The sequence below is a fragment of the Aotus nancymaae genome, unplaced genomic scaffold (genome assembly GCF_030222135.1).
Source record: "Aotus nancymaae isolate 86718 unplaced genomic scaffold, 86718_ANA_hifiasm-v0.15.2.pri h1tg000011l, whole genome shotgun sequence".
In the NCBI taxonomy this organism is placed as follows: Eukaryota; Metazoa; Chordata; class Mammalia; order Primates; family Aotidae; genus Aotus; species Aotus nancymaae.
The window spans coordinates 64,362,662-64,379,486 of record NW_026988422.1 but is presented as its reverse complement, the minus strand read 5'-3'; the positions used below and the strand labels follow the sequence as shown (position 1 = coordinate 64,379,486).

Genomic DNA, 16,825 nt, shown 5'->3' with positions numbered 1-16,825 from the left:
TTGTTATTTTAAAATTCTTTAAGTTCACATACCTGACAAATCTTTACTGAGTTCCCTATATAGAATAGATTATTCCCAAAGTTCATTTTTTTAAAGCTGATTCTGGTTATACCCTAAAGATCAATAAATAGGTGTTTTACTACACTACTGATGTTGAAAAAAGTCACTGGTAAACTTTTTCATATTACATTTGTAGTTTCTTGGTTGTTACACTTCATAATACTTTTTAGCCCCATAAGAGTAGTATTGATAATGACTTATAAAAAGTACACAGTTATTTCACAGAAACCAGGAGTGAAGTCGAACAGGAATGTTAAGCCCCATTTATAGACCAGAGAACTTATCAGTTAGTAACATCTCCTAGTATTTCCCTTTTGGGACACTTTTCTAATAACTCCTTCCCCTCTTATCAGAGCTGGTGTCTCTTCTTTGGATTCCCAAAATATCCACCTTTCACCTTTGATAGGCACTTCTCATTCAATGTTGTCAGCTAGATTGTTGGGTCTGACTCTCTTACTGTTTATATTTGATATATTTAGCATCTAGTCCAGTATCTATCACTTCGTAAATGCTTGGTAAATACTGATGAGCGATTGAATAAATGCAAAGAACATTTCCTGTTTGTTTAATGTTTATATATGAATGCTTTGAAGAGCTAAAATCTTGATGTGTGTTAAAATGTGTAATTTCTTTGGTGTATTTTGGCTATGGCTAGTGGACTTTCTCTTTTTTCTTTCTCTTTTTCTCAGGCTGAAAGTTTAGAAGAGAAGAATATGGCTAAAGTTCATCGTTGTCAGCTGGAGAAGTTGAAATCACAGTGTGACAGACTGACAGAGGAATTAACCCAGAATGAAAATGAGAACAAAAAACTGAAGCTACAGTATCAGTGTTTGAAGGATCAACTAGAAGAAAGGGTAAAAATATGAGTGAATTCTAATTTCAAATTTGAATTTCAATTTTAATTTCTTCTAGAATATATTTTATATATTAATAAATGATAATTGTAGTCTTTCACAGGAAAGTTGTATTGGTACAGAAAAATAATGACAGTGTATTAGAATGCTGTGACTTTTATTCTTTCAACCACTCATTCAACTTCTAATACATTTGAAGTGCAAAAAACTGATTTTTATCTTTTTCTGTTTCTCAAAATAGGAATTTAGAGATGAAGTAGAAAAGAAAGGAATGATGATTTATTGAGGATCTGCTCTATGTCAGATATTTATGCCACCTGATTTACCTATGTCTACTCATCATTTAATTCTTACAACTCTTTGGGTTAGTGTCTTAGTCTGAGCTGCTATAACAGAATGCTATAGATTGGATGGAATAAAAACAACAGAAATTTATTTCTTATGGTTCTGGAGACTGGGAAGTCCAAGATCAAGGTGCTGGCAGAATCAGTGTCTGGTGAGGGCATGCTTCCTGGTTCGTAGATGCTTCTTCTTGCTGTGCCTTCACATAATAGAAGTGAAGAGAGAGCTCTCTGGGGTCTCTATTATAAGGACATTAATCCTATTCATGAGGGTTCTACCTTTATGACCTAATCACTTCCCAAGGGTCCCACCCTCAAATATCGTCACACTGGCGATTAGGTTTCAACTATGAATTTGGGAGATATACAGGTTCAGTCTATAGCAGTTAGGTTTTATTGATCCCTTTTAATCTGTGACAAAACTGAGGCTTAAAATATATAATGGTTAAGTGTTCACTTATGTGGTAGGCACTGTGACTGTTAATTCTCATAGTGAGAAGGTTGTAACTTTGGTACATCCACACCAGGCTCACTGCTTTCCTTTGAGTAGATGTATAAAATTATTGAGTGACTTCTATATATCAGGTGTTGGATATAGTAGATATTTTTAGAAGTCACTACTTCTGAGGTTCTCTGTTGGCAAAAAGTCAACTAAGAATAGATGACAGAATATTGAAATTTGTTTTCTCTGTCTTCCACCCACATCATGAAGGGATTTGAAATTGAAGATAATAGAAGTGAAATGTAAAAAATGACCATCAAAGTATGGATAATAGGCTAAGAAGGTATATACATGGGACAAATTAATGCACATATGTCCTCAATCAGGGTTACTAAAATCTATGGTGAAAGGAATTAGCACTGGGTAGGCTGTCGTGAAACTACTCACAGCCCGGGCATGGTGGCTCATGCCTATAATCCCAGCACTTTGGGAGTCTGAGGCAGGTGGATCACTAGGTCAAGAGATAGAGACCATCCTGGTCAACATGGTGAAACCCCGTCTTTACTAAAAATACAAAAATTAGCTGGGCATGGTGGTGCATACCTGTAATCCAGCTACTAAGGAGGCTGAGGCGGGAGAATTGCTTGAACCCAGGAGGTAGAGGTTGCGGTGAGCTGAGATTGTGCCATTGCACTCCAGCCTCAGTAACAAGAGTGAAACTCTGTCTCAAAAAAAGAAAAAAAAAAAACTCATAAACTTCTAGGAAGAAACTTTCTTAGTGCTTTGCTTACCTTTCTGCTTTTTGTTGTGTATCAAATGTTGCTACTATTAATATATATAGAGAGAGTAGTAAATTATATATATAAACATAAAATTAATTTATATATAGTTCTCTAGTAATTGTTAAAGCCAAGGAAATAAAATGTAAGTTAGGAGTTTATGAGTAAACGTCCTTATGTTGCTAACTTTAGGCCTACAGTCTTGACAGCAGCTGTCAGTTAGTTCTATGTCATGCTTTGTTTGGATTGTGTCTAATGTTCATATGTATTTAATGTATTTATTGCCAGGTTGTAGCGGCTCTGGTGATAATGCTAAATTTTTCAACTTTTTCGTAATACAATTCTAATTTATGAAATTAGCCAGAAGATTGCATTGATATGTTTTATATCTCCTTAGCTGCATTTAAGAAATAGTGGTGAAAAATTTGATATGTTGAAAATGTCCCCTGGGTGTGATAGCTGATACCTGTAATCCTAGCACTTTGGGAGGCCAAGGTGAGCAGATCACTTGGGGTCAGGAGTTCGAGACCAGCCTGGCTAACATGGTGAAACCTCATTTCTGCTAAAAAGACAAATATAGCAGGGTGTGGTGATGGGCACCTGTAATCCTAGCTATTCAGGTGGCTCAGGCAGGAGAATCACTTAAACTGGGTAGAGGAGAGGAGATTGCAGTGAGGCAAAATGTCAAGTATACTTTGCTTACTTAAAATAAATGCTTCATCACAGATTCTATTTATGATATTTCAGATGCATGTGTTATCACACATTCATATAAGTGGAACATTCACTTCAGAACAGAGCTTTAAGAGTTAATGATTTTATTATTATAGTGCTGCTATGTATTGATCATCTGCTATGTGGCAGGCATTGTGCTGGATGTTGAGGATAGGAGGATAGGACAGATTTAAGATACAGGTTTGTTGTGGACTGTGTACTCAAGTCCTGACAATGGGTGCTAACGGAGAGAAAAGATGGTGTCTGTAGCCTAAAATAGTATGTAATCTTAATGATACACACACACACACACACACACACACACACACACACACACACACACGCTTATATATATGTAGTTTATATGCTTTCTAATCTTTAATATTTATTTTTGGTATACATGATTACTGTGTACTTTAGAGTGATTTACCTGTTTGTGTTGATCCATTCTTTAGTTTAGTTAGCTATGAATCAAATTTTGTTGGATTGAGCTAACTACAGGTAGGGACTTTCTCTTTGAGAAGTAGTATAGCAATAACGATTATGGGCAAAACTTTGAGTTTGAATTTTTTTCTATCTGTGTGGCTTTAGGCAAGTTACTTAAAACTCAAAGCCTCAGTTTTATCATCCTTTAAATAGGCATAATAATACCTTTTTTTAGGATTAAGTGTGAGAACGTATGTAAAGTGCTTGGCATGGTATCTGGTATCTAATAAGAAATCAGTTAGTGGTAGCTGCCATTATTTTGTTATTGTTATGTTTCCAAATATATTTGGATTACTGCTTCAACCAAGCAGTCAACTGATTGGCATACATGGAATGACTGCCTACAGTCAGCCTAATGATGTGGTAGTAATAAAAAGAGTGTACCTAGGATTTACCTAATAATAAAGCCACAGAACTTTGCTGATTGACAGTTTAGAACCAGACTATGTTGAATTATTTGAAACAGTTGATCCACAAAGGAGGCACATGTGAAAAGAGCTGGCAGGTTCATCAGCAAGTGATATTGAAGGTACATGTGTTAAGCAAACCAAACGGGTGGGCAGTTTTATAATTATACTTGATATTTGAGGAGAGGAATTACATTTTGGTCATATTTCCATCTCCAAGACCAGGCACAGAGCCTGACACATGGTAGGTAATCTATAAGTAAATTATGGACAAAGAGGCATATTTGTACACACACACATACAGGCACACGCATACATATATGTATAAATGTAAAGAAATATGGATACACATACACACATGTATAAAGTGGCCCATATAGGGCAGATAAAAGCAAGAAAACAAAAATATGTTTTCAAGGAAGGAAAATCCAGTGACTAGTAGCCTGAAAATTACAATGTAAGCAATGCAATGAACTTGATAAATGAGGCCTTACGGATTGCAGGGCCAGCTCTGCTATAATCAAAAAATCAAAAGGGGTGGCGGGGGTGGTGGGGGTGGGGGGGTGGGGCGGGTGGGGAGCTTTCTGATTTGCCTCACAAAGTGGCATTTTGCATGCCCATCCCCAACATCAGTGTGTGATGTTACTGAGGCTACCAATACACACAACCTTTTTTTAAAGCCTTGCTATTATTTTAACTGTGTGATTTGTTTTAGATATGTTTCATGTCATGTTATTATTACCTGATAAGCTAAGAAATATTAAAATTGCATCAAAATTTATATAAATAATTATCATCAGTGATAGCATTAAACAGTGGTAGAACACTGCTGTTGCTAAATATCCACAAAATAACTGACTTTAGCATATTTTCTTCATGCATTCAGTGGTGATATGTGGTATTAAAATGCATTTTTTCCAACATCTGATTTTGCTTTGTCAAAGGTTATTTTTCAGTTTTACATGACAAAGAGAACAAGTGTTATGCAACCCACAGATTTTTGCATATCCATTTGGTACTTTATTACGAGCTTCTAACCAGGGCAAAAAAGCTACCCTGAAATATTACAGAATGAATTTTCTCCCATCCGTGGTATCATTAAAACATATTATTCCTTTTGCTTACATTTTACAGTGAAATATTTTATTTCTTTTTTTGTTTTAAATATTAATCCTTTGATTTTCCTAACGTTTACCTGTTTATTCTATCAGAAATATATTTTTATTGGTTTCACTGCAATCTGAATCAACGAGTTAGTGCATAATTAAATCATTTTTGCTCAACCAGTCAGCATTAAAGTTTACATAACTAAGGTTTTAAATCTCTGATCTGTACAGATCTGCATCTGATGTAATTTTAAAAAATTCTTACGCAAATAGCTATGAATTTATAAATGACATTGGCTATCTTTGTAAAGATACAAGTAATTTTGTGATAGATATATTAAAAGAAAAACTGATTTTAATTTTGAACATTTTTGTATATTTAAAAAATAGTTAATACTGAAAATTGACATTATTTTATAGATTATTCTCTTTATACTACGTATGTTTTCTTCATCCTTATGTTTTATAAATATGGCTGTTTTATCAAATAATATATTACAATATTTTATGCAGATGTATTTATACACAATGACAAAAACTTGTAAAGGAAATGATAGAAGTATTATGAGATTGTTTTCCTAAGTTGAACACAAATATAACAAAAACATTTCTTTTCCAGTATTAGTGAAGGAATGATTTAATTTTACTGATTGTTTTCATTTTCCATATACACAAGAAGCTTCCTCTGTTACAAGCGATGCTGTCTTACACCTTTCAGTTAGCTAGCCTTGACAATGTTGCAAGATTCTTCAGTAGTTTTTCAGGTTTTCTCCTCCAGAAAAATCTGTGTGTTAGCTTTCTATAATAAGTATTGTCTCAGAGTTTACGAGTTGCCACTGGATTACTGAGGCGAGCTGGTAATGGGTCGGGGGAGTTCCCTGACCCCCTCACAGGATGTGCAACAGGGGTGTGTGACTTGTCTTTTTGGCTGCCATGCACGCTGAAACCTCTTATGGGAGGGGGAGCACACAGACGGGCAGGTGCAGGAGCTGGGGCAAGTACCTCTGGGATCTGGCCCCACAGCAGCATCCAGAGATGGGTGTCTGTGACTCCTGAAGCCTAGTAGGCATGTGTCACAGTGTGCTCTTTTAGTGTTAACCAGCTCAGTGCTGTCTTGGTACCCAGGTCCTGTCCAGCATCCAGGAAGAATCAGTTCACACATGTATTTGAAGGATGATTGTGGGGTTTTTACTGAGTGGTGGAGATGGCTGTCAGCAGGATGGATGGCGTGCTGGAAGGGGGATGGAATGGGAAGATGATCTTCCCCTGGAGTTTGGCCTTCCAGTGGCCTATCTCTCCAACTGTCCCAACCCAACTCCTCTTGATGTTCAGACACTCCTTCTCTTCTGTCTGTCACACTGTTCTGCCATTCTTCTGCCTTTCTGTTTATTTTCTTTTCTGCTCATGCAGCCAGGAGTTTGGGGTTTCTGTGGGTACAGGATAGGGGGGTAGGTGGGCCAAAAGGCAACTTTCAGGCACAAAACCAGGAATTTTTGTTCTCATTTAGGAACATGAGTTTCCAGATTCGTGGGTGCGGCCTTTGCCAGACAACTGCAACCTCTTCTACCCACTATTTCCATGTGTACTGTCCATATCATTAATTTCCCAAAACATTTTGTATCAGTGTTATTTTAAAGTGTATAAGAATTTTAAACGTAAGGTCAGATGAAACATAATCTTAAAGACAAGGTCAGCTCCCAATACCTTATTTTACAGATGAGGTTCTAGCCCAAAGAATTAACTGACTTACCCAAGAGCTCCCAGCTATCCTTGGGTAGATATGGAAACAGGAGTCAAGGTTACCAATCCTATTCTTTCCATTTTATCAGAATCATAAGAACCATTTCTGGCTAGTGTTATTGGAGATACCCAGCTGTCTCACCTAATACATACTTATTTCAATAGCTATACTTAGTTCTCTTTAGAGGAACTTAATTTCTGCCATTAATTCTTTCAGAAGATGAGAAAAACTTCAATGAAACAATTAAGAGATACTTTAAGACCACAAATTATGAGACATCTAAGGCTATAGCAATTGATGGGAACCTGGGTTGAAAAGACCAGGATGCATAGAAATGCATTTTTGTTCCTTCCCATGAAATGTTTTATTTAAGTCATTTATAAAGTGACATATAGTAACATTTTAAAGCTGTCATTATGTTGGATAAAAACACTTGAAATCATTTTCTTATACAACATATGGATCTTTAAAATATGGTAATTACAATTCACACTTGCAAGTGTATTTATGGTGCCCATTTTTACAGATGGTGGAAACCGAAGTTGAGAGAATATAGTGACTTGCTCAACATTGCATAGAAACATGGTAGAAACAGGATATGAGCATACATTCCTTATATTCTTCTCCTTTATTGTCAACAAAATGATTCACATTTGTCTCTTTTCATTGAACTCTTAGCATTGAATTTAAATTTAGGGTTATTACATTCAACAAATTACCATATACTCTTTTATTTTTTAGTCTGACAAATTTTGGAATGTGAGTCATCAATGATTTTGTTAGAAAAATTTAATTAAAACCCGAACTTTCCACATAAAAGATATCTGTGAGAGGAAAAAGTGAATCAGTGTTTTTAAACTTTGTGTTTCTAATTTAACCATCTGTTTAGGATTGCTATCTTTTGATGATGTGGAAAAATATATATGATTGTCAGATGTCTATTCTATGAAGTCCTCACTACTTTGCAAAATCACATTGTCACAGTTTTGGTTAAGAAGTATTTGATGGTAGCAGACAGAATTTTCTGACTTCAGATTTTCCCAGAGAAATCAGAAAAATAGAAGCAACTGAGCTATTGACTTCTAGCATTTACTTTAATGTTTACACTTTAGGCCATTTTTAGGCAGATTGTGGTCTTTTTTTGGTGCTACAGCTATTTTAAGTTGTGTGAATAGAATAAAGTTGTAGCCACCACACATTAATTTGGAAGCAAATTTAAACCAGATACTCTAAGTAAACACTAACTAGGATGTTATGAGTAATTTCCTGTCAGATTCCCGTCTTCGTAAAAAAAAATAATAAAAATAATAAAATGGTTGAAGGCAAATGATACATGTTAGGAGTTTTCATTTAAAGTATTTTTAATTGAATCACATGTAGTCATTAAGCCCAGAGTAGTACTTGACTTTTACAGAGAGTAGGCTGAAATAACAGTGCTTCCCATTTATGAAACATGATGTCAGATGTTAAGAAAAAAGTTTAGAATATAAAAATGAAGTGAATGTACAATGGGAAGGGAGAGGCCGCATTTATACGTGCAGCTGTGGCAGAGAGAGGGGAAAGAAATAAAGGTGGATAGAAGTACTTCCGGTTTCTACTTTCTGAATTAGAACACAGGTTTGGTGAAGCTTTTTTGAAACGATTCAATTGGCAATGACTTTTCTACCCACTTTTTACAATCAAAGAGGTTGATTTTAAGTGAATTCCAGGAGTAAAGGCAAAGTTTACAAGTTGTACCCATCCCTGACTTGGACTTGATTAAGAGGCCTGCCATTTCATCCTTAACTCACTGAGGGGTTGATAACTATAAGGGTATAGAGGAGAAAGCAAATGTGTTCTCCACTTTCCATTAAAATCCTTTGCTATTAGCTTGATTTCATTTACTTCCACAGTTGTGAGTGATCCCCATAGTGTTGGTATCAGGCTAAATAATGGTATATACTGTTGGTTGAGGTGTAAAAAGCCAATGGAATAGGCCACATGAAAATTCTGTATCACATCTGTTTCAGTGCCTTGCTTGCAGTTAAGCAGTCTTAGCTGGCTTTGGTTGACCCTAAAAGAGAACATACAGTGAATGTCTGGGTTTGTTTTCATTTAGTTTCTCTTATATCAGCATTTAAATTGCTTATTGACTCAATTCATTTTGTTGTTTAATGTTGAACAAGCAATATTCAATACATTTTAGGAAAAACACCTAGGAGGTGCTTGTTATATACATGTTATTTTATTTGGACATTAATTTTTAAGCTTAAAAATATTCTTTCATAAGAATAAATGCAAGTTTCAGCATCGTTTAAGAAAAAAAGAGGACAGGAAGAAATCTTGATGGTTATTAAAGATACTTTGGGGGGGCGGGGGGTGCCAAGATGGCTGAGAGAAGCCAGCACGGGAATGCAGCTCCCAGTGAATGAGACACAGAGGGCTAGAGGAGTTCACAATTCCAAATGAGGTGCCAGGTTCATTTCTGTGGGACTGACAGGGCACTGAAAATAGGCCCAGGGAAGGAGCTGCAGGGCGAGAGCCGCCCAGGGGAGGAAATCAAGGCGGGGGCGCGTCCACACCTGAAACATGCAGCCAGCTTGGAGGGTTGGGGGCCTAACCCCCTCGGTGCTCCGATTCACATTCTGTGCTTACCTCATCCCTCCTGCAACCCATGGTCCACGAGAGCCCTGCCAGATGGTGGGGCGCCATGAGTAGTAGATGCAAATCTGAGTAGTGGCTACCCCTGGGTGTGGCAAGTTGTCACAGGAACCTGGGCGGGAGTTTGGACTAATGCCAACGAGACAGTCCCACAGAGGGAGGCAGACTTGAAAGCAGGGAAACAGATCGTAAGGTCTGGTAGGCCCCTACTTCACAGAACTCAAACTGAAGCCCTCGCTAGAGAGCTTGGCAGCAAATATACCAGCTTCACCCCAACCAGGAAGGTCTAGGTGGGGAAGGAGAGACACTATTGGGAAGGCGGGGCCAATCTTACCTGCAAACAAACTCCCGGGAAGGACCACCCACCCAGCAACCTGACTGAACCCGAGAGAGCCCAGCAACGCCCTCTATAGGCCAAAAAAGATACAGCTCCAAACTCAACAGAAAAAAAGTCCACTCAGAGACTCCTCCTGAAATCACCAGTTTCTAAGATTAAGGGGAAATAAATCCACGAAGATGGGAAAAGAAACAGCACAAAAAGGATGAAACCATTAAAGAACAGAGCACCTCTTCTTCTCCCTGGGATCACAACTCCTCACTATCAAGGGAACAAAAAAAGACAGTGAATTTGATGAATTGACAGAAGCAGGCTTCAGAAGGTGGGTAATAACAAACTTCTCTGAGTTGAAAGATCGTGTTCTCACCTAATACAAAGAAACTAAGAACGTTGAGAAAAGGTTAGATGAAATGCTAACTAGAATAACAAGCTTAGAGAAGAACATAAACGACTTGATAGAGCTGAAAAAACACAGCATGAGAACTTTGTGAGGCATACACAAGTTTCAACAGCCAAATCAATCAAGCAGAAGAAAGGATATCAGCGATAGTAGATCAAATCAATGAAATAAAATGAAAAGGCAAGATTAGAGAAAAAAGAGTGAGAAGAAATGAACAAAGCCTCCAAGAATTTTGGGATTATATGAAAAGACCCAATCTACGCTTGATCGGCGTACCTGAATGTGACAGGGAGAATGAATTCAAGTTGGAAAACGCTCTTCAAGATATTATCCAAGAGAACTTTCCTAACCTAACAAGGCAGGCCAACATTCAAATCTGGGAAATACAGAGAACTCCACAAAGATATTCCTCAAGAAGAGCAACCCAAGGCACATAGTTGTCATATTCACCAGGGTTGAAATGAAGGAAAAAATCCTAAGGGTAGGCAGCCAGAGAGAAAGGTTGAGTCACCCACAAAGGAAAGACCATTAGACTCAAGCGGATCTCTTGGCAGAAACCCTGCAAGCTAGAAGAGAGTGGGGGCCAGTATTCAGCATCCTTAAAGAAAAGAACTTTCAACCCAGAATTTCATATCCAGCCAAACTAAGCTTCATAAGCACATAAACCAGTAAATCTGGAAGAAATGGATAAATTCCTGGACACTTGCACACTCCCAAGACTAAGCCAAGAAGAAGTTGAAACCCTGAATAGATCAATAACAAGGTCTGAAGTTGAGGCAGCAATTAATAGCCTACCAACCAAAAAAAGTCTAGGTCCAGATGGGTGCACAGCTGAATTCTACCTGACATACAAACAGGACCTGGTACCACTGCTGTTGAAACCATTCCAAACAATGCAAAAAGAGGGAATCCTCCCTAAGTCTTTCTGTGAGATCAACATCATCCTGAAACCAAATCTGGCAGAGACACAACTAAAAAAGAAAACTACAGGCCAGTATCCATGATGAACATTGATGCAGAAATCTTCAATGAAATACTGGCAAACAGAATCCAACAGCACATCAAAAAGCTTATCCACCACGATCAAGTAGGCTTCATTTTGGGGATGCAAGGCTGGTTCAACACACGCAAATCTATAAACGTAATTCACCATATAAATAGAACCAGAGACAAAAACCACATGATTATCTCCATAGATGCAGAGAAGACCTTCGACAAAATTCAACAGGCCCTTATGCTAAAAACTCTCAATAAACGATATCGATGGAACGTATCTCAATAAGAGCTACTTATGACAAACCCACAGCCAATATCATACTGAATGGGCAAAAATTAGAAGCATTCCCTTTACAAACTGGCACTAGACAAAGATGCCCTCTCTCACCACTCCTATTCAATATAGTATTGGAAATTCTAGCCAGAGCAGTTAGGCAAGAAAAAGAAATAAAGGGCATTCAATTAGGAAAAGAAGAAGTCAAATTGTCCCTATTTGCAGATGACATGATTGTATATTTAGAAGACCCCATTGTCTCAGCCCAAAACCCCCTTAAGCTGATAAGCAACTTTGGCAAAGTCTCAGGATACAAAATCAATGTGCAGAAATCACAAGCACTCCTATACACCAGTAACAGACAAACAGAGAACCAAATAATGAGTGAACTCCCATTTACAATCACTACAAAGAGAATAAAATACCTAGGAATACAACTAACACAGGAAGTAAAAGAACTCTTCAAGGAGAACTTCAAGCCACTGCTCAGGGAAATAAGAGAGGACACAAACAGATGGAAAAACATTCCATGCTCATGGTTAGGAAGATTCAATATCATGAAAATGGCTGTACTGCCCAAAGTAATTTATAGATTCAGTGCTATCCCCATCAAGCTACCAATGACCTCACAGAACTGGAAAAAAAACCACTTTAAACTTCATATGGAACCAAAAGAGAGCCCGCATAGCCATGACAATCCTAAGCAAAAAGAACAAAGCTGGAGGCATCATGCTACCTGACTTCAAACTATACAACAAGACTACAGTAATCAAAACAGCATGGTACTGGTAACATAACAGAGATATAGACCAATGGAACAGAATAGAGGCCTCGGAAGCAATGCCACACATCTACAACCATCTGATCTTTGATAAACCAGTCAAAAACAAACAATGGGGAAAGGATTCCCTGTTTAACAAATGGTGTTGGGAAAACTGACTAGCCATATGTGGGAAGCTGAAACTGGACCCCTTCCTTACACTTTGTACAAAAATTAACTGCAGATGGATTAAAGATTTAAACATAACAACTAATACCATAAAAACCCTAGAAGAAAACGTAGGCAAAACCATTCAGGACATAGGCACAGGCAAGGACTTCATGACTAAAACACCAAAAGCAATGGCAACAAAAGCCAAAAATAGAGAAATGGGACCTAATTAAACTTAAGAGCTTCTGCACAGCAAAAGAAACAATCATTAGAGTAAACCGGCAGCCAACAGCATAGGAAAAAATTTTTGCAATCTACCCATCAGACAAAGGGCTAATATCCAGAATCTACAAAGAACTAAAGCAGATTTACAAGAAAAAAACAAACGAACCCATTCAAAAGTGGGTGAAGGATATGAACAGACACTTTTCAGAAGAAGACAAATATGTGGCCAACAAACCTATGAAAAATGCTCATCCTCACTGGTTATTAGAGAAATGCAAATCAAAACCACATTGAGATACCATCTCAGGTGAGTTAGAATGGCGATCATTAAAAAATCTGGAGACAACAGATGCTGGAGACGATGTGGAGAAAAAGGAACACTTTTACACTGTTGGTGGGAGTGTAAATTAGTTCAACCATTATAGAAGACAGTGTGGCGATTCCTCAAGGATGTAGAAATAGAAATTCCATTTGACCCAGCAATCCCATTACTGGGTGTATACCCAAAGGATTATAAATCATTCTGTCATAAAGACACATGCACACATATGTTCATTGCAGCACTGTTTACAATAGCAAAGACCTGGAACCAACCCAAATGCCCATTGATGATTGACTGGACAAAAAAATGTGGCACATGTACACCATGGAATACTATGCAGCCATAAAAAAAGATCAGTTTGTGTCCTTTGTAGAGACATGGATGAACGTAGAAACCATCATTCTCAGCAAGCTGACACAAGAACAGAAAAACACCTTATATTTTCATTCATAAGCAGGTGATGAACAATGAGAACACTTGGGCACAGGGAAGGGAACAACACTCACAGGGCTGGGGGAGGTGTGGAGAGGAGGAGAGGGACAGTGGGGGGAGTCGGTGAGGATAGGGAGGGTAACAATTGGAGAAATGCCCGATGTAGGCAATGGGGGAGGGGGGATGGAGACAGCAAACCACCATGGCATGTATGTACCTATGCAACAGTCCTGCAGGATGCAGGATGTGCACATGTACCCCAGAGCCCAAATACAATTAAAAAAAAAAAAAAGAAACTGTAACATTATAAATACTTCTCTCTAGATGAATGATAATTTTATGCTTTTGAAAATTAAACAGTGTTCATTCCAAATGCATAATTTGAAACTCTAGTTGTTTGTTCCCTTGTCCATATTTTGTTTCAGAAATAGAAATGCGTCAAAAAGTGCTGATTTTTAAATAATGCATGTTATTTCTATTTCCAGGCATTTGTCTTGAGAGAAATGTGTAATAAGTAAAAACCTTAATGAATGCATAGAGTATCATTTAGAAGGTATTTTTATTTTAGCTTTGAATATTAATTTCTAGGAATGTGTCCAATATATATTCTAACACCTTTTGATTATGCTGCTAATTGTCTTTGTATTGCTCAATACTTTCCTAGAAAATGATACTGAAAAGCCTGAGGCAGAATAATTTTTTTGAATGGGGTTAAAAGTTTGAACTAGAATTTCCATTTATTTGATTCTGGTTTATGGAGACAAACCTTTGTAAGCGTGCCTAAGACCAGGTTATACATTGGAAAGTCTTTCACATTAAAGTTTTTACTTGCGTCAAATCTTATAGCCAGTGTTTCGATATGCCATCCCTTTTCTCTATTAGCTCCATTGTTTTACTGAGGCTCTTGCATACTCTTAACACAATGTTAATCATAACTTCTTCCCCTCCTTTGAAGGAAATAGCATAAAGCACTCCTCTGCTTATCAGAGGAGAAGAAAGAGAGTGTATCTAACCCACAAAATAGAAGCATTTTTGTTTTAGAAGCCAATCTTATAGTAGTATTTACAGTATTCCTTTGCCTGTTAAATACATGTAAAGAACCAGCTCATTGTCTCACACGTGGAACCATATTTAGTTCATCAGCAGATCTTATTGACTCTACTTTGAAATTGATTCTGCATCTGATTACTTCTTACCACTTCCAGGGTGCTCATTATTGTGATACCGTCTTGTCTTGATAGTTACAATAGCCTGCTACTGACAAGATGATTGCCCTCAATGGATTAAATCATTAACTGTGGCAACAAAGGAAAACTAGCTTACTGTGGGACAAAAAGTTATTTGAGTTCAGAGATTAAAAATTTCTTATGACTTTTAAAAATTGTTGTATTGTTGGTTCTATGCTTGCCATATTTAATATGCTCAAAAAATGCTTGTCAATGAGTAGAACATAAAAGCTGATATATGTCCCAACAAGATTGATCAAATGACTACTATGTGAGACAGTCTAGTAGGGGCTGGAATATTTAAATAAAGAAGAATAAGATTTTCACATTAGAGGAACTCAGTCTGATTGGGAGACAGGCATAGAAGACACACAGAGTACTGAGTGTCATAGCAGAAATTTTATGAAGAGGTTATAGATTATAATGCCTTTCATACCCAAGTTTTAACCTTCATCAGATCTTATAGCCAGTGTTTCTATTTGCCATTTCTTTTTTCCATTAGTTCTCTTGTTTTACTAAGGCTCTCACATGCTCTTAGCACACTGTTAATTATAACTTCTTATGGTAGCACAGAGAAGGGGCACCTAATATTCTTGTGTAAGAACTCAGATAATCTTTCATTGTTATAACATCCACGTGGATGCAGAAGGAGAGGTGTGTTACTAGTCATTTATATTGAATAAGGAATTCCCCTTCCTTTGCCTGTGTATTCCTGAGAAGAGTTTGTTTCCCAGAGGGCAAATGATACACATTGGATGAATCCATGGAGATTTTTCAAATTCATCTGAACTCTTGAGTTTAGAGTTACTTTTGCTTTTTCTTATTTTTTGATATTTGTCTAAGTGTTTCATATATAGCCAAGTTTTGAGTTTAAGGAGGTCTCCATTATGTAAAAACCTACTCTTGAGAAATAAGCATGAAACAAGTGGTTATGATGTGACCAGCACTTGATGTGTTATTTGTTTTTTTGCCATTTTATAAGACAGTTGAAACTGCTGTCTGTAATTTTCGAGCTTAAATTCTTTCCACGTTTCCTATAAAATCCATTGCAGATATCTTCTCTCTTAGTTATCTTGTATGTAGTTTCTGCCCTGGTTCACATTTCATGTTGTATGCTAATTTCTTTGCAGCTGAGTCAACTGTTGGTGTAAGAATGTGAGCCTTCTTTAGAGAGTCAGATAAATGGCTTCCAGATAGATCCAATTTTTATTCAGGATAGTTTCATAATTTGCCTTGTAATATTAGTGTCCTGGATTTAAAGCTTTGGTGTAACAGTTATCTTAAGCTACGAAAATATTCTTCCTGAAAAATTTTTTGGGGATGTGTGCATGTCAGTAGTTTTAACAAGCTGTATTTACGGTAACTTTGCTTCTTTGCTTAAATTCCTTTAGTTTTAATTTCAGCCTTTAGTATTATTTGATTTCTCTCTTTCTCTACCTTTTATCCTATCTTCCCCTACCCTTTGTTGATGTATGTAAAGATGGCCTTGGGACTGAAATAGTGTCACACTTGCTTACTCAGGTAGTTTTCAGGGAAGAAAAACCATTACCTTTGTAAATTAATGACTTAGTCATATCAGTGTACTTTATTTAACATCATATTTCTGTTTAAGGTGTTTAATGAACTGTTTTTATTTCATGTAATAGCCATATTGTAAATAAAGTGGCATTTCTGGAACTCTTAAGACATTGAAGGAGTCTTATAAACTTTTACCAAAGAGATGCTATTTTGGACATGCTCTTGTTTTATTGAAGTTTTTATATTTCTGATAAGATCTATCTTCTTATGATCTTTAGCGCCTCTAGGAAAGTGAATGCTCTCAGTTGTAAAGAGCACGCTGAAACATAAATCTATAAATACAACAGCATTTCTTATTTTTTGAATTATAGGTCAGTTTATCAAACCACTCAGCAGTGTGTGTATGTGTTTATCACGATATTATCAGCAGTTTTATGTTTTCTTTATACTTAAGTGTCAATAATATGAGCCTTTCTTGTCCCAAAATATGCTAAAGTGTCAACAATATGAGCCTTTCTTGTCCTAAAATAGAGGCTTCATAAAACCTTTGCTGTCTTGACGATGGAACTATACCTTGTTTAGTGTGTGATTAGC

The 16,825-nt window shown here is 37.0% G+C and overlaps 1 protein-coding gene across 1 annotated transcript in view; it reads left to right on the top strand.

Moving 5' to 3' along the window:
• The window catches only part of CEP128 (centrosomal protein 128), a 449,972-nt gene that overhangs the window by 175,267 nt on the left and 257,880 nt on the right, over positions 1-16,825 (top strand). The window contains exon 16 of the mRNA XM_064375102.1: positions 750-914. Within this exon, the coding sequence (XP_064231172.1) occupies positions 750-914 (165 nt within the window). The remainder of the gene's footprint in view (positions 1-749; positions 915-16,825) is intronic.